General features: G+C 39.4%; 1 protein-coding gene across 2 annotated transcripts in view; it reads right to left on the bottom strand.

Annotated features, from left to right (window-relative positions):
- SLC35D1 (solute carrier family 35 member D1) overlaps positions 1–24,705 on the bottom strand; it is a 45,888-nt gene extending 21,183 nt beyond the window's left edge. The window contains exons 1-8 of one of the 2 annotated variants that reach the window (XM_061121656.1): positions 24,420–24,704; positions 23,573–23,606; positions 23,389–23,475; positions 22,616–22,683; positions 21,036–21,107; positions 20,411–20,479; positions 18,140–18,242; positions 14,396–14,488 (exon numbers count right to left, since the gene is read on the bottom strand). In XM_061121656.1, the coding sequence (XP_060977639.1) occupies positions 14,396–14,488; positions 18,140–18,242; positions 20,411–20,479; positions 21,036–21,107; positions 22,616–22,683; positions 23,389–23,475; positions 23,573–23,606; positions 24,420–24,622 (729 nt within the window). In that variant the 5' untranslated portion in view covers positions 24,623–24,704. Of the gene's footprint in view, positions 1–14,395; positions 14,489–18,139; positions 18,243–20,410; positions 20,480–21,035; positions 21,108–22,615; positions 22,684–23,388; positions 23,476–23,572; positions 23,607–24,419 lie in introns of both variants that reach the window. The other variant, XM_061121657.1, reaches the window with a different exon arrangement.
- Between the last annotated feature and the right edge of the window lie 1,278 nt (positions 24,706–25,983).

Here is a 25,983-nt window from a genome sequence, read left to right as displayed (position 1 = left end):
AAAATACATTTCAAGTTCATTTTTGTGTTATTTCCTGAGGTAGGGGTCAGGTTCATTTTTCTGCATACAGATGTCAAACTGCTATAGCACCATTTGTTGAAGAGGTTATCCTTTCCTCATTGATTTATTCAGGCAACTTCAACAAACAACTGACCACATGGTCTATTTCTACTTCTTGATTCTCTGCTCTGTTTCATTGATCTATTATTGTTTTGTAAAGTTTTCAGGGTGCAGATATAGACATATTTTGCTAAACTTTTCCCTGAGTATTTCATACTTTTGAAGCTTTTGTAAATGGTACTATTTAGTTTCCAAAAGTTCACTGCTGGTAAATCACAGTTCAGTCGATTTTTACATGATGACCTTGTTATCTTACAACTTTGTAAACTAGTTAGCACTAATCACTCTTTTCTAGATTCTTTTTTCTCTACATATATGATTATAGTTTTTATAGAGGTATTTTAAATTCTTCCTTTATAATCTCTTATTCTTACTTTCTTGCACTGATGAGGTCTTCTAGTATAATGCTGAATAGAACATTATATAAGAGTGGACATCCCTGCTGTGTTCTCAGTCCTAGAGAAAAGGGACTGAGTCATTCTGCACTAAGTATGATAGCAACGTATTATTTTGGTAGATGTCCTTTATTGGATTGGGAAAATTCCTTTCTATTCCAAGTTTGCTGAGAATTTTAAACCCATAAATTGGTGTCACTTTCATCATATACATTTTCTCTAACTATTGACATGTTTTTTCCATTTTTGCTGTTGTTTACTAAGCTGTGTCCGATTCTTGTGACCTCATGGACTGTAGCCTGCCAGCCTCCTCTGTCCATGGGATTTCCCAGGCAAAAATACTGGAGTGGGTTGCTATTTCCTTCTCCATCGAACCTGCATCTCCTGCATTGGCAGGCAGATTCTTTACCACAGAGCCACCAGAGAAGCCCTTCTTCTATTTTACTCTTGCCAATATGATGAATTACACTGATTAATTTTCCAGTTTTAAACTACCCCTAATTCCTGAGATAAACACAACTTGGTCATGAGATAGTGTCCTTTTTATATATTGCTGGATTTTTTTAGACTACAGTCTTTTTTTCCTCTCCTTATCACTTTTTTGTCAGCTAGTGGTAGAGGGTATAGTGGCCTCATAAAAAATAATTTGAGAAGTGTTCCTCCTTTTCTACATTCTGGAAGAATTTATGTGGAATTAGCATTGTTTCTTCCTTAAACATTCCAGTGAAGTGATCAAGGCCTGAAGTTTCCTTTTTCAGAAGGTTTTAAATGACAAATCCAATTTCTCTAATAAAGATGGGGCTAAATAGCCATATTAATTAGGACTTTTTATTATTTTAATTAAATCAAGCAAGCTAATTATTTTATAGAGGAAGGCTATTCATGTTACCTATTTCTTCTTGAGTGAGCTTTTACAGTTTTGTCTTTCAAGAATTTGTACACTTCTCAGTTTTTCAGTTTATGGCATATTGCTCATATAATTCTCTTCTCCCTTTAATATACACAGGCTATGTAATAATGCCCTTTGTTCATTTCTGATGTTGGTAATTTGTGTATTCTGACTTTATATCCTGATTAATTGGCCAGGGTTTAGCAATTTTATCGATCCTCTCAAAGAACCAGCTTTTACTTATGTTGATTTCTCTGCTGCTTTTCTATTTTCTATTTCACTGATTTCTGCGTCCTTCTATTTACTTTGGGTTTAATCTGCTCTTATTTTCTAATTTCTTAAGGGAGATGCTTTAGATCACTGAATTTAAATCTTTCTTGTTTTTAATATATTTTAATTTCTAGTTTAATTCTGTCCTGATCAGTAAACATACTTTGTATGGTTTCAATTCTTTTAAACTACCAAGACTGGTTTTACAGCCCAGAAAGTAGTTTGTGTTGGTGCATTGTTCCATGTGCACTTGAAACGAATGAGTATCCTGTTGCTGTTTGACATAAGTGCTCTGCAAACACCAATTAGGTTGCGTTGGTTGATGGTGCTGGTCAAGTCTTCTCTATCCTTAGTGACTTTCAGTTCAGGTATTTTTATCAATTATTTAAAGGAGAATATTAACATCTCCAACAGGTTGGTCTATTTATCCTTTCTGTTCTATCAGTTTTTGCTTCACATATTTTGAAGCTCTCTCATCAAGTATACACACATTTAGGATTGTTATACCCACCTACAGTAACCCTTTTAACATTATGACATTTCCTTCTCTATGGTACAGTTTCCGTTATGTTTATTCTATTTGAGGTTTATTGACTTTCCTGTGTGTGCAGGTTTAGAGATTTCATCAAATTTGGAAAAAATTCACCTATTATTTCTTCAAATTTTTTTCTGCCCCCCACTCACCCCTTTTTCAGGACTCTAGTTACACAAATGTTAGTGCTCTTAATATTATCCCACACGTCACCAATAATCTGTTCATTTGTTTTCTAGTCTTTTTTCTGTCCTTCATTTTGAACACTTTCTATTGCTGTTTCTTTAACTCACTGAACTTTTCTTCCTGCATAGTGCCTGATCTGTTGCTTGATACTTTCTGCTTTATTTTTTAATTCTGATTACATTTTTCATCCCTAGAAGTTCCACTTCAGCCTTTATATATATATATATATATTTTTTTTTTTTTTTTTTTTTCTCATCCTTTCTCTCTCAACAATCCTTCACTGTTTTCAATGTACAATTTGACATCTACTAAAATTCAATCATGCTCCAGACCACACGGTGGGCCTCAGAGTACTGAGCTGAAGATGGTTCAGTTGAATTTGTTGATAATGAAGGGATAAACAGTGGCAATAAAAATGTACTACCTTAACAGCTAAAAATGTACTGCCATGTATTATGGAGCACTTTATAGTTGGCAAAGTGCTTCTATTACACACCCCATCATTTGATTTCTACAACAAGCCTGTGAGGTAGAAAGGCCAAGTCTTATTATTCCCAGAAGACAATGAGTGACTGTCTTTAGGTAACACAGCTAATCCGTGGTAGACTTAATATATTTCAAGCCCAGTGTTCTCTACACTGAACATTAAACTCTATTCAGAAAAATGCCCCAAATACATACTGCACAGTGCCCTTTGGGAACATAATAGCTATATCTGCAGAATACTAAAAATAAACCTCATGGACTTAATTCCATTTATATATAATTCAAAAATAGAAAAATAATACTCCTAAGATTTTTTTTTTTTCTTTCCCTACATACTCAGCCTATTTCTGGAGAAAGCCAGTCAGTGGGTCAGGCAGCCTGCTGCATCCCCCTGCTCTGCCACAGGAATGGGTCCCGGCTGAGACAGAACAAGCAGCAGCCATCTGGGGGTACAGCTGCAGATAAACACAACCCTAACAGCAGCACAGTGCAATGGAGTCCGCTCTCCCTACCATAAAAACGGCATTAAAAAAACAAACAGTAAAATCTGTAACTTATTAAGCTATCATGCTCTAGGCTAAGAAATATTAAGTAACTTTCTCCAAATTACTCAGCTAGTAAACGCCTATGCAGTTCTATAACCTATCATCTTTCCATCTGTACTACTGGGGAAAACCAAAGACAAGGCAATATAGTCTGAATTTTTTTCTCCCAGATGGTTCTACATGGTTACTGAGTCAAAAAGCCAAAGTTCTAATTCCAACTCTGCCATTAATTTCCTGTGAGGCCATTAGGAAGTCATTAACCTTTCTAAGCCTCTACCTATACTACAAATACAGAAAACTGCTCCATCTATCTATCTCTTGTGATAATCAGTTGAGAGAATAAAACACAGACACTTTAAATGTATACATAATTTACATTCAGAGAGAATATTCACTTCAACTTCTACCACTATTATCTCTCAATGATAGATGTGCAAGCAAATTTTTCTTCTCTTGAAGACAGGAAGTAAAGAAGGCACAGTGAGAATGTACTTTGTTATTCAGGAAAAAAAAAACTTTAAAACAAAACGTCTGCCACTAGAAAATACTGATAAAGAGCCATTGTGAAGAAAATGACTTGCTTGGTCATTCTGTGTGATACAGAAGTAAATGTGCTCTCTGCCACAAGGCCGGCAATCTTCAATCCTGGCTGACTGGGGGCTATGATTACAGATTGAACATACAAAGATGCTTTCTAAGGTTTTCGTCCTGTTTTGCGTAATACACACCACAGGCATGGAAAGAATTCTATGGCCTAAGTTTAACTCAGATGACCATTATATTTACTACTGTGGGCAAGAATCCCTTAGAAGAAATGCAAGTAGCCATCATAGTCAATAGGAGTCCGAAATGCAGTACTTGGATGAAATCCCAAAAATGACAGAATGATCTCTGTTTGTTTCCAAGGCAAACCATTCAGTATCACAGTAATCCAAGTCTATGCCCTGACCAGTGATGCTGAAGAAGCTGAAGACCTACAAGACCTTCTAGAACTAACACCCAAAAAAGATGTCCCTTTCATTACAGGGGACTGGAATGCAAAAGTAGGAAGTCAAGAGATACATGGAGTAACAGGCAAATTTGGCCTTGGAGTACAGAATGAAGCAGGGCAAAGGATAATAGAGTTTTGCCAAGAAAATGCACTGGTCTTAGCAAACACCCTCTTTCAATAACACAACAGAAGACTACACATGGACATCACCAGATGGTCAATACAGGTATCAGATTGATTATATTCTTTGCAGCCAAAGATGGAGAAGCTCTATACAGTCAGCAAAAAAAAGACCGGGAGCTGACTGTGGCTCAGATCATGAACTCCTTATTGCCAAATTCAGACTTTAATTGAAGAAACTAGTGAAAACCACTAGACCATTCAGGTATGACCTAAATCAAATCCCTAATGACTATACAGTGGAAGTGACAAATAGATTCAAAGGATTAGGTCTGATTGAAAGAGTGCCTGAAGAACTATGGATGGAGGTTTGTGACACTGTACAGGAGGCAATGATCAAGACCATCCCCAAGAAAAAGAAATTCGAAAAGGCAAAATGGTTGTCTGAGGAGGCCTTACAAACAGCTGTGAAAAGAAGAGAAGCAAAAGGCAAAGGAGAAAAGCAAAGACATTCCCATTCGAATGCAGAGTTCCAAAGAATAGCAAAGAAACATAAGAAAGCCTTCCTCAGTAATCAATACAAAGAAACAGAGGAAAACAACAGAATGGGAAAGACTAGCTATCTCTTCAAGAAAATTAGAGACACCTAGGGAGAATCCCAGGGATGGGGGAGCCTGGTGGGCTGCCGTCTATGGGGTCGCACAGAGTCGGACACGACTAAAGTGACTTAGCAGCAGCAGCAGGGAACATTTCATGCAAAGATGGGCACAATAAAGGACAGAAATGGTATGAACCTAACAGAAGCAGAAGATATTAAGAAGAGGTGGTAAGAATATACCAAAGAACTATACAAAAAAGATCTTCGTGACCCAGATAACCAAGATGGTGTGATTACTCACCTAGAACCAGACATCCTGGAATGCGAAGTCAAGTGGACCTTAGGAAGCATCACTACAAATAAAGCTAGTGGAGGTGATGGAATTCCAGCTGACCTCTTTCAAATCCTAAAAGATGAAGCTGTGACAGTGCTGCACTCAATATGCCAGCAAATTTGGAAAACACAGCAATGGCCACAGGCTGCAAAAGATCAGTTTTCATCCAATCCCAAAGAATGGCAATGCCAAAGAATGCTCAAACTACTGCACAATTGCACTCATCTCACACACTGGCAAAGTAATACTCAAAATTCTCAAAGCCAAGCTTCAACAGTACATGAACCGTGAACTTTTAGATGTTCAAGCTGGATTTAGAAAAAGCAGAGGAACAGAGATCAAATTGCCAACATACGTTGGATCATCGAAAAAGCGACAGTGTTCCAGAAAAACATCTACCTCTGCTTTACTGACTAGGCCAAAGCCTTTGACTGCGCAGACCACAACAACTGTGGAAACTTCTTAAAGAGATGGGAATACCAGACTACCTTACCTGCCTCCTGAGAAATCTGTATGCAGGTCAAGAAGTAACAGAATTGGGCATGGAACAACAGACTGGTTCCAAATAGGGAAAGGAGTACATCAAGGCTGTATACTGTCACCCTGCTTATTTAACTTATATGCAGAGTACATCGTGCGAAATGTTACACTGGTTGAAGCACAAGCTGTAATCAAGATTGCTGGGAGAAATATCAGTAACCTCAGCTGTGCAGATGATACCACACTTACAGCAGAAAACAAAGAAGAACTAAAGAGCCTCTTGATGAAAGTGAAAGAGTAGAATGAAAAAGTTGGCTTAAAGCTCAACATTCAGAAAACTAAGATCATGGTGTCTGGTTCCATCAGTTCATGGCAAACAGATGGGGAAACAATGGAAACAGTGATAAACTTTATTTTGGGGGGCTCCAAAATCACTGCAGATGGTGATTGCAGCCATGAAATTAAAAGACCCTTGGTCCTTGGAAGAAAAGTTATGATCAATCTAGACAGCATATTAAAAAGCAGAGACATTACTTTGCCAACAAAGGTCCGTCCAGTCAAAACTTCTGAATGGTGGTATTGGAGAAGACTCTTGAGAGTCCCTTGGACAATAAGGAGATCCAACCAGTCCATCCTAAAGGAAATAAGTCCTGAATATTCATTGGAAGGACTGATGCTGAAGCTGAAACTCCAATACTTTGGCCACCTGATATGAAGAACTGACTCATTTGAAAAGACCCTGATGCTGGGAAAGATTGAAGGCAGGAGTAGAAGGGGATGACAGAGGATGAGATGCTTGGATGGCATCACCGACTCAATGGACCTGAGTTTGAGTAAGCTCTGGGAGTGGGTGATGGACAGGTAAGCCTGCAGTCCACGGGGTTGCAAAGAGTTGAACATGACTGAGCAACCGAACTGAACCAAATGAAGATAATGGCAACATCCTTCAAAAAGTCCTAAGCATGCACTGATGCATTCAGTGCCTCCAACCCTGCAGCAGGCCACTGCCAACCCACGCCTCCACTGGAGACTCCTGGTTACTCAGAGGCAAGTCTGGGTCAGTCTCCTGTGGGGTCACTGATCCTTTCTCCTGGGTCCTGGTGTGCACACAGTTTTTTTGTGTGCCCTCCAAGAGTCTGTTTTCCCAGTCTTGGGGCGCTGGAGCAGTGGCGGCACAGCACTGGAGCGACTTTGAGGAGATACCCCATGTCCACGGGCAAAGGAGAAGCCCCAACAAGACAGGAGGAGGGGCGAAACTGTCTTTAGAATCAAACTCCATACCTGCCAGAGATGCTCAGAGGACTCAAACAAACCTTGTACACACCAGGACCCAGAGACCCCACAGAGACTGAGACAAGAACTCTGTTTGAGTGTCCCCTGGGAGGTATGGGTCAGCAGTGGATGGCTACAGGGCCAAGGGGCTCTGGGTGCATTAGACCCGGGTATGGCATGCGCCCTCTTGGAGGAGGTGCCATTAACCCCATCATACAGAAAGATCTAGTCATCCGTAAAGAATAACTGATCCAATCCACTCATGTTACGTTTGAGAATACCAAGGCCCAGAAAAAGCAGAAGGGCCCTGTCTCTATGTGAGAAAGAACACTTCAGGGTTTGAGAATCAGTCTATAATGGTTCACAGAGTGACCCAGAAAAGATTAATAACACTGGACAGACTTAAGCAACAGCCTAATAATTCTTCATTATTTAGTAGCAATGCTTAGTAAGAGATACCTTCCGGTAGATAATCTGTGCAGAAACTTTTCCTGTAAAACTCATCTGAGCCATGTAATTTAACCAGTGATAGAATGAAGACATTATACAGTGTACCAGGGCCCACAGTGCTGGCCTTGTGAGAGCGACAGCAAAGGGTCTATTCTCCCATCCCTACGTGAGAACACCTAACTGGGTGTGCTGTCAGAAAGCCAGGCTCCGGTTCCCGACACTCTGAATCACTGGCTTTGTGCTGCACACGTTCCCTTCTGGAGGCAGTGACTGACAAGCTTAAACACAGTCCTTTCCATCTGACACTTCAGAAAGTCACTAGTTAACTGGTGCTTGCTCCATCTTTATCAATGTTAACTAGATATCTTCAGTCAATAGTAAGCTGGCTTTACCACAGTTTTTGTTTTTTTCTAAGGAGTATGTTTTAAAGTTAGCAGATATATGTTTAGAAAAACTAAATGCTGAATATATTGGTTCCTTCGTTTCTGGTAAGCCCAGGACTTTGAGAACTTAAACTTTCTGAAAAATTACAACACACACACACACACACACACACACACACAAGCCCAGGACTTTGAGAACTTAAACTTTCTGAAAAATTACAACACACACACACACACACACACACACAGTTTCTCAGAACACTTTGCCAAGGACTAGTATTACATGCTCAGTGGGATGAGTTGTACAACTGGATCTTGCCTTTCACTTTTATGGAAATTTAGTTATTTTCTTCACTGGCTTTCAATTTTTCCTTAAAAGCTGTGCCAGTCCCATTAACTGCTCTGTGTAACTCCTGCCTCCCTGGGGTGTTGACCTTTCGGAGCCCTCTTACTGGATTCTTGCTCCAACAAAGGGACATCTTCCCTTCTCTCCCTACTAAAGTTAACAGTGGGATTTTCAGAAAAATAATTTGGATATGATTTTGCTTCAATTTGAATCCTGGGTTAGGAGTCTGAAACTCTGAAACAGTGAAAACAAGTTAACTTGCCCCACTTCCCCCAGTGATTTTAAAGTTTAGAATTCATCACTGGATAGCCATTATTTACAGAAAAAAAACTTTTTTTTATGTTCCTTTTATAAAATGCAATTTAAATAAATTCATACAGTTGTACAATCAGAAAAAAAATCAGTAATGAAGTCTCCCTCGCATTTCTGTTCTACACTTTCCTGTTCTCTCTCTCAGAAGCAAACTGGTGATTACTTTATTAGTTTCATGTATATTCTTCCATAGTTTCTTTACTTAATAGTAAATTAAATGAATGTGTACATATATTTTTATTTTTTCCTTTGTATTTTATTCTAAAGCTAGTATACCAGATGCACTATTTTACACTGCACTTCTTCATTTAACAATTTATCTTGACAACCTTCATTCAACAGAGAGCTTCCAAACAAAATAGCTCTAGGTCAGGAAAGCCGTAAGCCCAATAGACGAGAGCAGTTTATCAGCATAGCTTCCCAGGAGTCAGGGAGCAACTGGGATTGTGCCAGTTGTCAGGAAAAGCAGCTCAGTCTCCACACTGGCATGCCTTCTACGCCTCAGACACGCTTTCTCAGCCCTGAAGAGGCCCTACCTACAGAACCCATCAACTTAGTGGATCCAACCTACTCAGTTACCGCATGACAAAGCAGGCCTAGAGAGCAGAGGGCACTTGCCCAGAGCCAGATAGTGCTCATAAACAGACCTGGAGGTTGCTGGTCTTTTGCATTCTGGCCCCAAGTTCTCTCAGCTGTACCACTTATGTCACAAACTTTTAAGGATGTGTTGTTATCGAAACAGTAAATTTCAAATTCCTGTGCCTAGCACTGGTTCCAACTTAGAAGGAAGTGGGATGTGGTGTGGCAGGAAGAGGGAGACACTAGTTGCAGAGTCAGGAAATCTGGGGTCTAGTCCAGAGCCCTCTTGGGTCCCAGTTCCCTCATCTGTGAGATAAGAGGCTGGAACCACACGCTCTCTAAAGTCTCTCTGCTAAAAGCTCCGAAGTCCTTGACTAACACCTTCTAACCACACGGAAGATTTTGGTCCTTGGGGCTGTGCCTGTGCCCAGGTTGTCAATTCCACCTGGAACGTACCTTTTGTTTCTCTGCCTCTACATCTTTCAAGGCCCACTCTGACTTCTCCTGATATTTACCTCTTCAGAAAACGTACCCTGTGAACAAGCTCCTACTTCAGCCCTCAGAATACTTGGCCTAGACTACCCCTTCTAAGGAGCCACACCAACTGGTCTCTGAGTCCAAACATTCAGTGTCTGCTCAAACAAAGCTTATAAAGATGCTTTCCCTAATCATCTTATCCAAAATAGTACTTCTCTAATCACTCTCTTCCTTGTTTTATCTCTCTTTATAGCTCTTACTATATAATTTATGTGTAGTCTATCTTACACCATTGGAATGTAAGCTCCTTTGAAGCAACGGCATGTGTTTTTAACTTAGAACAGCACCTGACATATAAGAAGTACTCAATAAATATATGTTGAATGAAGTAATTATTTGTAAACAATTAACAACAAAGCCAAGCTGCAGAGACTCCACTTCTAATATTAATCTAAGATATCTCTTCCATTCAATAACTTGTTCTGTATGCATAGTCCCGAACAGGGGAAAAAGTCAGTCAGGGAGTCAGCAAATGGCTTTGGGAGATAGATGTGGTCAGGCAAACAGCAAGAGATCTCCTTGGAGTCAGAAAGACTGGTTTTAGGGAATTCCCTGGTGGTCCACTGGTTAGGACTCTGCACTTCCACTTCAGGGGACGCAGGTTTGATCCCTGGTCAGGAAACTAAACTCCCTCAAGTTGCATGGTATGGTCAAACAAACAAACAAAAACAAGGCAGAGTGGTTCTAGTACTAAACTCTGTCATCAGGTAACCTCAAGCGTGTCTTTAACTTCTATAAAGCAGATTAACAACCTACCACACAGGTACACAATGAAAATTAGGGAAAAATGATTAACACAGAAGCATCTTATCAGGTACAAAGCACCATATCCTATAGGTGAAGTATTACTTGAACACCAGAAATAGACTGAAATTGTTAATATGGAACAGTTCTATTTAAAGCTAAAACTGTCACATCAAAAAGTGTCCACTCTTTTTAAAAAAAATACATGCACATACATGAATGTTTGCCCACTTACACATACACATATATTGAAGGGGAAACCCAACCTAAAAGACACACACTGAACATGAACTGGACTTAAGAGAAAACACTTAACTTGAAATCCTGCCACGTATTCTACTCTGTAATGTGAACCCTTTTGCCAGAACTTCAGACAAGCAGTCCATTGACTATGAAACTGAACCTTTCAGTGGAAGGAATCAACTGCAACCTCTGGTAGTATACCATGAGCCTCTGGGACATGTTAAGGCATCTTCGGCTTCCCCCTAGTGCTTCTGTGCTGATCAATAAAAGCAAACCATTCAACCATTTCTGTAGGTTGTACCTCTAATGATGACACTCACAGAACAGGTCAGTGTTCCTTGCTGCAGTTGGTGGATCAGGAAACCAAGCCCTATCTTCTCTAACAAGCCAAGCTTGATATTTCACCCACACCTGCTTCTTCCTACAATACTGACAGTACTGACTGACTGGCACACACTTTGGTGCTGGATCTTACACACCTCTGTAGCATGTCAAATGTCTTCCTTGAGTGGCAGACTGTGTTGTATTTCTCACATATTCCCAAGAGAACTTAGCACAGGGCTTTCACAGCACAAGAAATATGCTCAGAAATACTGCACTGAATCTGAACTGAATTTGAAATTGTAGTTATAAGCATACAAAAATTTAGAAACAAAGGAATTTAGAAACAGAATCAAAATCAGAATTCCTGGAGTTCCTAAGTGCCGAATTTAATTCAAAACCTACCGAAGAGTACTGATTATTCATATCATTTGTATTTTCATTCTATTTGTAGGCAAAGTTGCATAAGATAGTCATTCCCTCTCCAGCAAGGAGGTGGAATTGATCCACTTACATTTTCCAACCCACAATGCCCCCAACAGTTCTCCCACGGAACCTATTACACTGATGACTCTGATGCTGACAGGTCTGCTCCCCAAGACAAACTAAATGATCCTCAGAGGCAAGAATACCACCTAATTCATCTTTCTTTCATATCACCTGAGCCCAGAGACACATAACAGCACTAAATAACTACCCGAGAATGTTAGAAAGAGAGAAAGTTAAGAAAAAGAGCATGAGATTTTAAGCCTGCCAGCCAGTAGGTCCATCTGTACTCCAATAAATACTTTGTAAGAATCATAGTAATTGATAATAAGAATGAGGATGAACAAACATGTGAAACCCAAAAACACTGATGGGGTTGATCACAAAGCAAATGAGTTCAGCCTCCCTAATTAGTTTATCATCCCAACTTGAAAGCATTTAGATAAATTCTGTCATTCTTTAAAAACATTATTCTTTCAAAAAAAAACCTTTCGTGACCTTTGCCTGGCATTTTTATTAAGAAAAACAAAAAGATTACTCAAATTCCACTCCTCTGCCTTAAAAAAGAAGAGTAAAATCTAAATCTCATCCCAATATAGGTGGCAAAGTCATTTTTTCCACTATAAGTAAACACTTATATTGAAGCATGTAAAACTGAAAGTATGTTAGTGAACTTCAAAACATGCATGAATTTTGCTACAACCTGGCAGGCAACGTCTAGTTAAATGATCACCACTCTGGAATGAAGAAATACCTCCTTCAGTCAATGTTTTCAAGTAGCTACAAGCTACTAGTCAAAGTTTCAAATTAATGAAAATTACATATTTTCATTCATGTAGAATACCTAGCCACATTAATTCTTCCAACTTTCTCATGTACAAATTGGCCTGAAGATTTGGAACATTTGTACTTCCATGAGGTATAGAGTTATTTTACATTACATTCTTGCCCCAAAGCTAAAGGGTGGAGGGTGCTTCTGCTCGGGTTAGCTAGAGGTAGGCAGAGCACTGAAGGGTACATGGTCCCTGCAATCAGGCTTGTGTTTAAGTCCTGACTCTACCACCCCACTGACAGTATGATGCTGGGCAAGTTATTCAGTCTCTCTGAACTTCTATTTCCACACTGATAAAACAGGGTTAATTCAGGGACTTCCGTGGTGGTCCAGTGGCTAAGACTCTGAGCTCCCAATGCAAGGGACCTGGGCTTAATTTCTGGTCAGGGAACTAGATCCCACATGCAGCAACTAAAGATCCTGCATGCCATAACTAATACTGAATATCCCACTGAATATGCCACTGAATATATTCAGTATATCTTATATGCTGAATAAGACCCAATGCAGCCAAATAAATAAAATAAAAATAAATTTTAACTTTTTTAAAAAAAAATAGGGTTAATTCAAACTTCCCATAGCTGTTACAGGGTCCACAAAGTGAAAGTCGCTCAGTCGTGTCCAACTGTTTGCAACCCCATGGACTATACAGTGCCTGGAATACTGGAGTATTCCAGTATAACCTTTCCCTTCTCCAGGGTATCAAATCCAGGTCTCCTGCACTCCAGGTGGATTCTTTACCAGCTGAGCCACAAGGGAAGCCCAAGAATACTGGAGTGGGTAGCCTATCCCTCCTCCAGGGAATCTTCCCGACCCAGGAATCGAATCGGGGTCTCCTGCATTGCAGGTGGATTCTTTACCCACTGAGCGATCAGGGAATCCTTGGGGACCATATTACATTATATATACATAAAGTGAGTAGCACATAACAGAAACTCAATAAATGTTAGTTTCTCTTCCCACTTTTTTCACAGCCACAAAAAAAACTTATTCAACACTCTATTCATTAAAATATTTACATATGGTCTATGCCAGTTTTACGAGAAAGAGCTCTTGATTAAAAAAAAAAATAGCTTTATAAGCAGTCACTCTTCTCCTACAGCTGATTTTTTTTAACAGCCTAACTATTTCCAAAAACCTGTGCTTTACTTTGGTTCCGACTGATTTGTGGAATTTGTCACTGTCATTAGAATAAATAATCAACACATTTATTCTGAAGAAACTACTAGCCAGGGGAATCATTAGAAGGAATTCTGATATAGAAATCCTTGGCAGAATTCTAGATTTCCATTAAGTTCTCAAAATTTTGTGAATTCTAACAAAATGTTACCCATTTTTATCCTATGAATATGCATTTGTTTCAGAGAAAAATTCCTGTCTGGATTTAGTTTGTTATGTTATTCTGGACTTAGCTAGACATTTGCAGAAAATGAGTTAACTACTATATTAGTTGCTATTTATGTGGTTAAGTCACCACTAGGCTAAATACCTCCTGAGGGGAAAAAAACAGTCTGGGATTTAAGCCAGCATAACAACTGTCACCAAAACGGAGAGCTTCTGGAGATGCCAAGCATTTTGTTTAAGTTTGATGAATTCTACTACTTCAGGATTTTTCGTTTTTCAAGGATAGTTGCTACTATTCCTACTCTGTAGTTCAGCAGAAATGTAAAAGTTCCCTTCCTCTAACCTTCTGGCATGTAAGAGAAGAACGATAGACGGCATGCACTATTTTTATGTTGACAGCCAGAGCTATTTTAAGCTATTTTACTACTATCCAAAAAGGTTAGCATGACATTAGTAAGCTAAAAAGTAAATTCTTGGTTTTTGGTCACTTAATAAGAACATTACTCTTCAACAATCCAACTGTCTATCTTTTGGTCATACAAATAAAAATAAAATTCCAAAACATAAGGCATGATTGAAGCCATAATTAGAAAGTCTTACCTTTTGGGCATCTCCCGTAAAATATGCAATGGCCAGGGTGGGCAGAATCATGAACAGTGCATTGTAATAGAGGAGACCATATTTTCCCAGCTCCTAGGAGAGTGAAAAATTAGGTGGTTCATTTGGTTCCAGCAGATAGATGGAGACAACCCTGAACAGAGCACCACCCCCATTATACACACACACCACTCCCCCCACAATATACATAGCACATTAAGTCAGAAGTTTTGCAAACACTAAGAAATAACTAAGCTTTCAAAAAAAAAAAAAAAAAAGCAAACTTACAAGATTTTTAGTTTATTTGACATAAGTTCCTTGAGTACTTAAAATCAGAGAAATAAAAATGATATCAAGTGGCTGTCTCAAAACAGCAAGGAGAAAAGAAGTTATTTTGAACAAAAAACACACATCTCTATAGAGAGATGTCCTTAGAGCCCTTCCTTTTCCAGAACAGAATCAAAAGTCCCCAGGTTAGTCCTGGGCTGTTCCAGAAACATAACAGTGCGATTTAAGAGAGAAGGCAGGCCAGATCCACACACACAGACTCACACCTAGAACAACATAGACAGACATAACTTCTCAGTATTTCTGAAGTTATTTCTGAAAATGTACATGGGAAATACAATGAAGATTAAGATTACTAAAAAAAAAAAAGGAGATAAAAAGAAAAAGATCACCATTACCCTACAATTCCCAAACCATGGTATGATTAGCTGTGCCCTCAGCTACCTGAGAGCAAAAAAGGACTGCACACATCTTCAAACACAGGGAACCTATGAAACTCTGGATCTACTTGTGATTCACACAGTTCTGGGACACTCAGCAGGAAGCCATCACCTGAAAAAGCAGTCCTAGAGTTCAGGGGATAAAGGAGTAGTGAGGATAGGGCCATAATATCTGCCTAACTTCTGGGACTGAAAGATCACCAACTGATGTGAAAAGTCAAACTACCTTCTCAAAAGCAGATTTTTTTTTCTTCAGTGATTTTTAAAAAACTTTTTATTTTATATTGGCATATAGTTGATTAACAATGTTGTGTTACTTAGTTTCAGGTGTACACAAAGTCATTCAGTCATACATACACATGTTATATCTATTCTTTTTCAAATTCTTTTCCCACTTAGGTTATTACAGAATATTGAGCAGAGTTCCCTGTGCTTTATCAAAAGCAGCTTTGAAAAACTGGAAACAAAGATGCAACAACAGAAAACTAGTCGATTAGACTATGATACACTCATACAATGAAATATTATGCAGCCACTAAAAATGGTTAGTAACACTGGTAAGGAAGGTGTTCATGAAACAGTACTAAATGAAAAATACAAATTAGAAAAAACATTATCACCACTCTTTTAAGTTTTTCTCATAGTTAAGTGTGTACATGCATATATAAACACACACATTCCTACAAAAGGGTATCTACCGAAACAGTGCTTCTCACTCAATGGTGGAATTAAGAGAGATTTATATTTTCTTCCTCTTGTTTATCTATGTTTTCTACCACTTCTATTATAAACACACGTTATTTGTATGAATTCTTTCAAGTTAAAAATGTTTTACATTCAGGAGCTGCATTCAGGTCTGAAATACAGCACTAAGTCCTTAGGCCATGGGATTCATGCTCAAAGAACCATGATTACAAGTAGTTCTGAAATTATAGGTAATAAAACTCCAGATATACTGAAAGCATCTCAGACAGCAAGAAAAAAGCCATAGTAGGGCAGAGCAGCCTGTAACATCAGGTGACCCCTCCGCAAGAGATGTGTTATCCAGGAAGCAGAGGATGCCTACACACACACCCCACCCAGACAACTGACAAGGGCCAAACTGTTGTTTTTTCTTTTTACTTGCTGATGGAAATCTGTTTTTTTACTTTGTTCTTTACTTTGAATCTCTTTTCTTCTGTCCTCTTAAACAGAGGACATTGACTAAAATTTAATTTAGGGCATCATCATAAACATGCATTATTATACTGTGTTTTTACATGATGTTGCCATTTTTGAGTAGTCCACCTGACTGTCACAGTTTTCCTGTTTCTCCTGTTATCAGCCAACCTTTGATACTGCTGGTAAGCCTCTTCCTCTAGAAAGGATTGTTGCTCCTAATCCATGAACTATGAAAAGCAGATCAATATGCTTAAAAGTTCTAAAACAAATAAGTCATAACTCATTTCTGAATGAGGAACTAAAGGACACCCCTTGGAATAAAATAAAATACAGAAACCATCTTCGCTTTTTTCCTACATTCTAGGACGTAGTCCAGTAGTCATGTATGGATGTGAGAGTTGGACCAAAGGATTGATGCTTTTGAACGGTGGTGTTGGAGAAGACTCTTGAGAGTCCCTTGGACTGCAAGGAGATCCAACCAGTCCATCCTAAAGGAAATCAGTCCTGAATATTCATTGGAAGGACTGATGCTGAAGCTAAAACTCCAATACTCTGGCCACTGGATGCAAAGAACTGACTCATGTGAAAAGACCCCGATGCTGGAAAAGATTGAAGGCGGGAGGAGAAGGGGATGACAGAGGATGAGACGGTTGGATGGCATCACCGACTCGATGGACATGAGTTTGAGTAAACTGTGGGAGCTGGTGATGGACAGGGAGGCCTGGTATGCTGCGGTCCATGGGGTCCACGCAGTCCAAAGAGTCAGGACACGACTGAATGACTGAACTGAACTGAGGCTGTACTCTAGGTTGTGCTATCTAACACAGTAGTCACAGGCCAAATGCAGCTATTTCAATTTAATTACAATTACACTAAACTACTACTGCAGTTCCTCAATTAGGCCATCACGTTTCAAGTGCTCAACAGCTATGTGTGGCTAGGTACTACCATTAACGGATAGGAAGAAATAATAGATTTCCATCATTACAGAATTGTACTGGACAGTACTGTTTTAGACAGCTAAGGCTGGTGGACTAATAAAATGTTATTATTCCTACCTATTTCCAAAGCAGCAAAAATACAGAGCAAAACTAAATCTCAAACTGCTCCCTTTTCTCTAGCTATAGTACAAAGATAAAAAGTTTTAATAGTAGCTTCCATTAAAATGCAACCATCACATAGTCATCAAGGCAAATAAATGGAGAAAAAGACATAAAAGGTGTGTTCAAAGAAAAGTTGTTGGAAATAGAGATCTGTACTGTCCCTAGATCTTCTAGGTTAATTTAGAAATGATTTAAAGTATATGGGAGGATGTGCATAGGTTACATGTAAATACTATTCCGTTTTATATAAGGTACTTGAGCATCCAAGGATTTTTGTAATCTCAGGGGTTCCTGGAACCAGTCCACCAAAGATACTGAGGGGCAACTGTCTGCAGGACAAATATGCAAAGTCCATTCTTGTTCTGCAGCTCCTTCTAAATCACGTCTGAAATCTGCTCAAGGGCTTCCAGATACTTCTCTCTTGTCCAGGTCCCTCACCAAGTCCTCCAGGACATAGCCATGAACATTCATGACACTTTTCTCTAATGAACATTTCTTATATCACTATCCCACTCAAAGTCAATATTCACCCAGTCCCTTCCAGAAAAGCCAACAGTAAAATCTAATTGCTAATTAGAAAATAAAGTTTCTTACATGAGCACCAAGGTCCAGGCATTTTACCCTCAGAGATTCCCTAGTCTTTCTCATCTTTCCTAAGTATCTTCCTTTATTCTCCACTTTTTCCCTGAAGGACTAACATGACCATTCCCAGTATCAGTAAACATCTCTTAAAGAAGCGTTAGATTGCTACCTACTTTTGAATCTAATTTTTGTTTTACGTAGGCACCATTTGCTGCTGTCAGGACATCATTTATCAGAATAAAAACATATCCTTCCAGATCAAATGCCAAGTCAGAGCTGCAAAACAAAAACAACACTTTAATAACAACTAACATTTAAAGAACATGCATTAAATTTTAAATAGATCTGAACTACAATATTTCCAAGAACATATGCTTATCTCTGTAAGTGAATATTACACATTTTATCAGCTACTAGTATTTCCTGGCTCCAGGTTACAGTTTGCAATTTCATCATCAGTAAGGCAGTCTGCAGAAATGAGAAGCACTAATGCTTAAACACAGTCATTAGAAATAATCAGCCTTGTCAGTTAATAGCACACTATTCTTAATTCAAAGTCAGGCAAGACAGAATCAACCAAATTCACCATTACAGTACATCTGAAGCAAGCAGAAGGCATCAGAGCTCAATTTCACAGATAAGGAAACCAAAAGGAGAATGAAGTTGTTAACATGTCATTTTTCAAAGGTTCACACAAAAGACAGGGTTATCTTGCATAGATGGCTGGGCCACTGGGTGGAATTTCTGAAGTGTGGATTGCGGTTAGTTCTGAGATCACGGTACACTAGTGTCTAAGTACACAGTGTAGACTCAAATACTTAAAATAATTTCCCAGTAAGCCTACTACATATAACTAGTGAGACTAGGGAAACTGAAGTTTCTTAGTATTTTGCAGAGCACCAGGCAGAAGAACTTAGTAAACTGAAGAGAATAAATAAAAATCTAAGAAGAATATGCCATCAGCATACTTTAGCACCCTAGCTAAAATACCCTAGCACCCTAGCCTAGGGGCCCCACATTCTGTGATTCTGCAAAGGCGTTTATCTCTTTGGAGTTCAACTACTCCATGGGACAGACTTCTGAGCAGCTCTATGCCACTGCAATGTCGGGCAGAACTACCTAATGACCACTCCCTCTTCCAAGCAGCCTGACAACCCTCTAACTCTTCCTCCAAATTTCTTTCCCAAGTAAAAGGTTCTAATGAGATAAGGCTGGGCCAGATAGCAATCTGTCTCAGAAACTTTTTGCAAGTTAGAGTTATCTCGGAGAAACTCCTGTGTTTGGTTCAATTTTGGATCCCACCAGATTCAGTGGGATCCAAGCTTATTAGCAGGGCACTTTTAAAAAGAATGGTAGGCGATTCACACAGAATTTTTCTCCAAGAAGGCAAGATTACCTAGAGGGAAAAGCAGTCAGCTATATAACAAAATTCTAGTAACTAATTACATTTTTTTAAGAACGAAATTTAACTGGGAGAGTTAGGGTGGAACAGAATTGACTTATATTGCCCCACACACGCACCTGTATTACAGGGATATGATAAAGGTCAATGAGCCAATTCAAGAAGCACACTGGAACTCCCGGATGGAAAATATATGTCAGGTAGAATCTGCAACATTAGCAAACCCATACGTGCATGCTCTGGGCTGAGTAAAATGTTGTAGAAGACTTCTACTCATCATTTCCATTTTCTGGGTCTTTGTATATGTGCTGCCAAAGCGAGTACTACTTTTCTGAGTCTCTGGATATACATTTTCTTCATTTTAAAATTAAAACTTAAGAACAATGGAAAAAAGCTTTAATAATTTAATAGAATATCCAAGTTTTGGCATTTGTGACTCCTTAGGTGAAGCCAAATAAAGCAATTCTGTTATTTATTATCCCATAAGGCAAATAATTCACAATCATTTGCCTTCTCTGCAACACCATTTTCTTTAGCAGCATGCAAAGGAAAAGAATGCTACACGGTTTATAAAAGAACACAGGCTCTGCAGTCAGGCATAGACTCAAATTCCAGGTCTGCCATTTAATAGCTATGTGACCTCAAGCAAGTTATGGAACTTAGATTTTCATTTCCTTAACATAAACAGGAAAATAATACCCATACCATTCAGTGTAGTTGTGAAAAACACATAAATAGTATGTGTAAAATACCAACATATGGAATGGCATATGGTATGCACTCAATAAATAGAAGACAGCATAATAAACTCTAAATTACATGAATTTAACTTTTAAGAATCCCAAGAATCTGATTTTGCTAGCCTTAATCTTCATACAACCAAAAAGATTTAACGTTTTGAAGTCTCTGAATACCTTTCAAAGACATGGTTCTTATTTAGTCTATAAAAAATTCTTTTCATTGGTAATTAATCATTTATTATCAGTAAGTATTGACAAATTCTAATGTACTCTCATAGGTTTTATACGGGCCCACATCTTACCTTGCAGCTACAAAGGCTCCAATAATCATTGCAAATACAGTCATCTTAATACCCCAAGAAAAAGTCTTCCTATAAAATAATTTAAAAATATACATGTGGCTTTAGTTATTTACAAAGACTCATTTTCCAACAAAAATATGTTTTCTTCCAAAAAAAACTATAAACAAATGATTCCAAGGAATTGGATATTTAAAAGAACTCTTCTAATGAAGCAAAAACTTATTTTCTTATATAAATAAGTATGCTTATTTCCTATTCTTATGTTATTATTATTGAGTTTACATTTTTGCAAATCAGATTTCTTTAGGCAGAAAATAGTCACACACATTTGTAGTAAAGCAGCGTAGTCATGAATATGATTTAAAACCCATACTGAACTTCTGACTCAGCTTCACCCAGTGGCTTCAGTTAGGTATAGGAGTTCTTGAAAGCATTTCTCATGTTCAGACAGGCTTCCATAAGGAAGTCCTAAACTATTAATTCCTATGGCAAAGGAAGAAAGCTGCTTAAACTCAAAAGATAAAGTAAAACAACACAAACAATTGGAATATCTTACATATGCTGGACACCTTTTCAGGGAGCTAAAAACTTGTTAAAGACTAAATACATTAGAAATTTAGCTCACTTGAGTAAAACTCCTTCAGCAAACATTGTAAACAGGATGGAGAACCTTCTTAGAACTGTAAACATTGGCAAGCTGAAAAAAAACAAACAAAAAAATACTTAGGTAGAGTAAAATTTGATTCTCCAAAATTAGTATTTTAAAATAATGCTAACCTTTTCCATTAGAAAAAGTCCATGCTAATTAATCTGTCACTAAATTAAATCCTTACTTCTCTATAGAAAGTATTTAAAAGTCTCAAAGGGTTGCTTTTATAAAAGTACTAGAAGCGAAAAGCTAATTATAAAATGGTAGAAAATATACATCTGTTATCAAAGACTAGTAACAGTCACTTTTTAATTTTACCCAGCTTATTATGTTAGACATACTCATGTTGGTCTTTAAAAAAATCTTTCTTTTCTAGACTGATCTCCCTTCCAAGCCCTAACCTTCAAACAACACTGGTGATCATTTTACTCTATAAAACATTCCTTGATTGTCCTTTTGTGGCAGTAATTCTTTCTTCCTCTAAATTCCCTCTTGCACTAATCAAACATACAGCCTCTTGCAATATAATTATTTCTGACTCTATCATCCCACTCCAAAGTGCCTTATACTTGGCTAGCAATCAAAGATGGGGCATGAATAGATGGATAGATGACTGACAATGAAAGAAAAAGAGCAAACTCTATACACAAGTAGCACTCTGCAGCAGGTGTGTATTTCTTTCCAAAATGGGTAATGAGATGTATGGATAAAAGGATGCCCCACACATGATAAACATGACTTCCATAGAACCCTCCCCAGAAATATCATCGTGGTCATTCTGTCAAGTTTCTTGGGTCTGAGGAAATGAAAAAACCTTGGTCTCTGACCCTCAGAGATCTCTCCATTGTGTTTTACAATCACCCATTACACCAGAGGTTTAACTCACGTGGCAGTGGTGAAACCTTGGGTTTCTGTTAAATGGTTTCCCTGTGTGTATATTTTTAACATCACATGTTCCTGATACATAAACTCCTTAAGTGGAGAAGACAAGAATTGGGAAGTTACAGGGTAATAAGAGAGTACTGTCAAGGAGTAGACAGCTATTGCTTCTTTCTAAAAGTGAAAATTGCTGCCTCTACAGTCATATGACCATGGAAAAAAAATTAATATTTTTATCAGGGTTCTATCAGATGTTATTTTAACTACCTCATGTTAATGAAAAGCTACATCTAATCTTACTTGTGAAATTTGCCTAAAATATAATATTTAAAAATTGTACTAAAGAATTGAAATCTCAGAAGCCTAACATATATCCTTCACTATTATATGTCTGGAAAAATAATGAAAATCTCCCATCACAGTATTTTATAACATTTTAAAGCTTCTATCATCAAAGTGAAAGGGAAAAAACCCAAAACAAACAAAAAACTCCTCTTCCTCTTCAAACTTAAAGAGATTAAACTAAAACCTTTGGTGTAATCTTTATTTAGTAACAGAAGCTTTCTGGTCCTTTCTTTTTCCAGAATCAGTAACAATGTGTTAAAACATTTGACATTCAAGTACAATTTTAAGAATACATTATATTAACCTCACTAGTAAAATAAAGTTATCCATACTTCAGTTTCTTTGTGCTGAACAGTCCCGTGATTTGGTTCCCAAAATATAGTAGAGGTAGTGGAAACGTCTAGAAAATTTAAAAAGGGATAACAAAACTCAATAATAAAGACAGCTACAACAAGGTCCTTTTCAAACAGAAACAGTTTTGTTTATATGATCAAATTCTTTCCACATAAAACATAAGATTAGTTCTCACACACAATTTTGGCTCCTATAAAGCACCCAAACAACATTATTCCTGGATAAAGAGCTCTGTGTAGAAAGAGAGAGGGAAGAATGGAGGGAAAAAAAGAAACAGAAATATGAATATGACCAAATCATACAGGACAACATCTTTGCTTTAAAAAAATGATAATGTAGTGCCAATGGGTCTAATGTTAGCAGAAAAAGGAAAGGTATTGCATCTTCAGGTGGAGTCAGGCAAAGACAGACCAAGGAATAAGAAAATAAACCCAAAGAATAATGACTGCAGGATACACCAGCTAGATTAGATAGACAAATGCAGAAAATGAAAAATGGCTGTAATCCCAACAAGTGTTTATTAATTAAAACAGAATACAAGATCTAGGGGCTTCTTTTTTTTTTCTTAACTTTAAAGAGATTGTGGGAGTTTTTAAAAACACTTATTACTACATTCATTCTTTACCTTCCTTATACCCACTTTGGACTGGGCAATTTCAAGGCTGCAATTTTTAAATATGTAACGCACCGATGGAAAATATACATAGTGACTTCATTTCGAAAATAAAAGTATTATTATTATTTTTTTTACCTTTCGAGGTACATTTCTGTCAAAGTCAGGAAACTTGACTACCCTGAGTGCCTTTCCCACCCAGAGTACTGCCACTGTAGCCACCATCTGTAAACAGAGAACACAGATTCACTGTTCCACACATAAAGGCACACTCAGAAGTTCCAACGACACAAACCACGTAATGCTGAAGATTCCAACTAACCTGGCCAAGTCCAACACATAGTGAAGAGGGAAATCTACAAAAATGGTAGAGAGAGGGGGAAAAAAAAACACACAGCGTCAGAAAAACCCGAATTCAACCTTACAAATGCAGCCTTACAATGCATTTTGATACAAAACACACTAACGTCCGCCCCTTATCCAAATGACAATCGTGAGGAAAATCACTGATGGTTGTCAGGCAACACCGCTGATTTTGTAGCTTCGGGCTGCCACTTGTCTCATCTTGTTCGTTTATACAATTTCAGTCAGTTTTCTGCAACGGATTTTTCTTGGAAGTTAAGACATACATCTTTTAAATGGTTTCGCACCTTTCTAAAAAGGTACTTCTGCCTAGGGGTCCCAGTGGCAGCATCACAATTTTAAATGGGCTTGAGGAGGCGTAGGTCCCCAGAGGCTGTCAGCGAATTCGGGGAACCTTGAAGCCCCGGACCCTGGCCCAGGCTGTGGAGAAGGGCGGGCAGCCCTCTCCGGCTCCCAGTCAGGCATGCACAGGAGTCGAAGAGTCGCAAAGCAACTTCGCTCCGTCACTCGGAAGAGCGGGGTTTCCAGGGCGATGCACCGCGGGCAGGGCAGGAGCTTTCCGAACGCACGCCCGGCGGTCCCGAGCTTCGCGCTCGGAGCGGGACCCCCACTCCGGGCCGCAGTGCAAGCCGGCTCCGCTGCCCCGGCCGCGTGTCAGCCGCCTGCCCGCCCTCCCCGGCTCCCGCCCAACTTTGTTCAGCTCCAACTTTGCAGCCAAAGTCCGGGGAGCCGGCGCCCAGCCGCTGCCACCGCCCGCTCCTTTCCTCTCCGCTCCGCGGCCTGGGCCGCCGCCGCCTCGGCCCTACCTGTAGTTGGTGAGCACGCTCTTGTTGACCACCACGATCAGGAAAGAGCTCACGCCGTAAAAGCCGGCGGCCAGCAGCTTCAGGAATACGGTCAGCGTTTCGGCCGACGCCATCCCCAGCTCCTCCTCATGTCTGTGTGTGGAGGATTTCGCGGGGGCTTCTCCTTTAACCCGGGCATGCTGACGTCTATGAACTTCCGCCATGGCTGCGGCGGCGGGGCCTGCGAGGGAAGCGGCGGGCAGCGGGCCCGAGCCGCGCCGGGGTCTGCGGCGGCAGCTCGCGGGGAGCTCGCGGGGCCGGGGCCGGTCCTCTAAACCGGTTGCGCTCGCCGCCTCGGCTCCCCGCGCCGCCGCCTGTCTCCGCCCAGGGGCAGGGACACTGGGGTTCACACGCCCGGGGACTTTGGTCGGGCATTGTGCAACGCGGGGTCAGAGGGTAGGGCCCGCTTCTGGCTAGGCCTGGGCAAGGGCTGGAGAGGGCTCCGGGAAGGGGCACTGGCGACCCTGAGTCCCGGACCGATAGGGAGAGGAACCTTAGGGGAACCACTCGGGGACACCGGGGCTGCCGGCAGCACAGCACAGTCGCGGAAAGAAGCTTCCTAATAGCGCCTGCGCGGAAGCCTGCTCCGGGTCTCTCCGCGGCCGCGTACCTGGGATGCGGAGGCTGGCGGCTGAAAGGCTGAAAGCCGTATTTTCTAGATAACTCCGGCAAGAGGAAAATAAATAAATAAAGACCCGCCTCCAATAGGTAACAGGTGGTCGGCTCAGTAGTTAACAAGGTGCCTGTGTCTAGACTCACTTGAATGCTCTTTTGGTCTCTCTTGCAGAAGGTCCAAGCTCTTAAAAAGTATCAGATATGGACCAAGTGTAAACATTCAACGGCTATTTGAGGCATTCTGCGTTGCCTCGGATTTCTTACGGTTTCTGAACCCAGAAAACACCATACAATACAGTCTTATTTGCAGATCAAGGGAGATTGTTTAAAGAAAAGTATTGCGGTATCCAAAAAGTAGAAAGATAATCAATTGGCTTGCGGATTGGTGAAAGAGCAGGGTATTAATAGCTGAGTTCCAATTCTAGGTTTCCTAGAAATGCCCCCTCACTAGCTGTGAACTCGTGGGTCAGTGAGTTGACCTCCCTAAGCCTGCATCGCCTCATCTCTGGGTATAAAGCTAGTTTTCAGTAAATGGTAGACATTATATATATGAGAAACAAATCATTATTACCAGCTTAAAGAAATGACATACCTAATTTTAATGTCAAGAAAGAAAAGTAACTTTGAATTATTTACCCCAAAATATTGTCTATAACTTTTCTATTTTTTCCACATATAAAAATTATAGTAAAATTTACATAACACAAAACTTACCATCTTTACCTGGTTTTTATATAGTGGTTTTTATATAGTTTTTATATAGTTTTATATAGTGCTTAATATAAAATTTAGTATTTTAACTTTTTTTGAGTACACAATTCAGTTTAACTTTTTTTGAGTACATAATTCAGTGCTGTTAAGTATATTGTTGCACAACTCTTACTGCTACCCTTCTCTAGAACTTTCACAT

Source organism: Dama dama, chromosome 20 (genome assembly GCF_033118175.1).
Source record: "Dama dama isolate Ldn47 chromosome 20, ASM3311817v1, whole genome shotgun sequence".
Lineage (NCBI taxonomy): Eukaryota > Metazoa > Chordata > Mammalia > Artiodactyla > Cervidae > Dama > Dama dama.
Note: the sequence above shows the minus strand (reverse complement) of the source record. Positions and strands in the feature narration are given on the sequence as shown.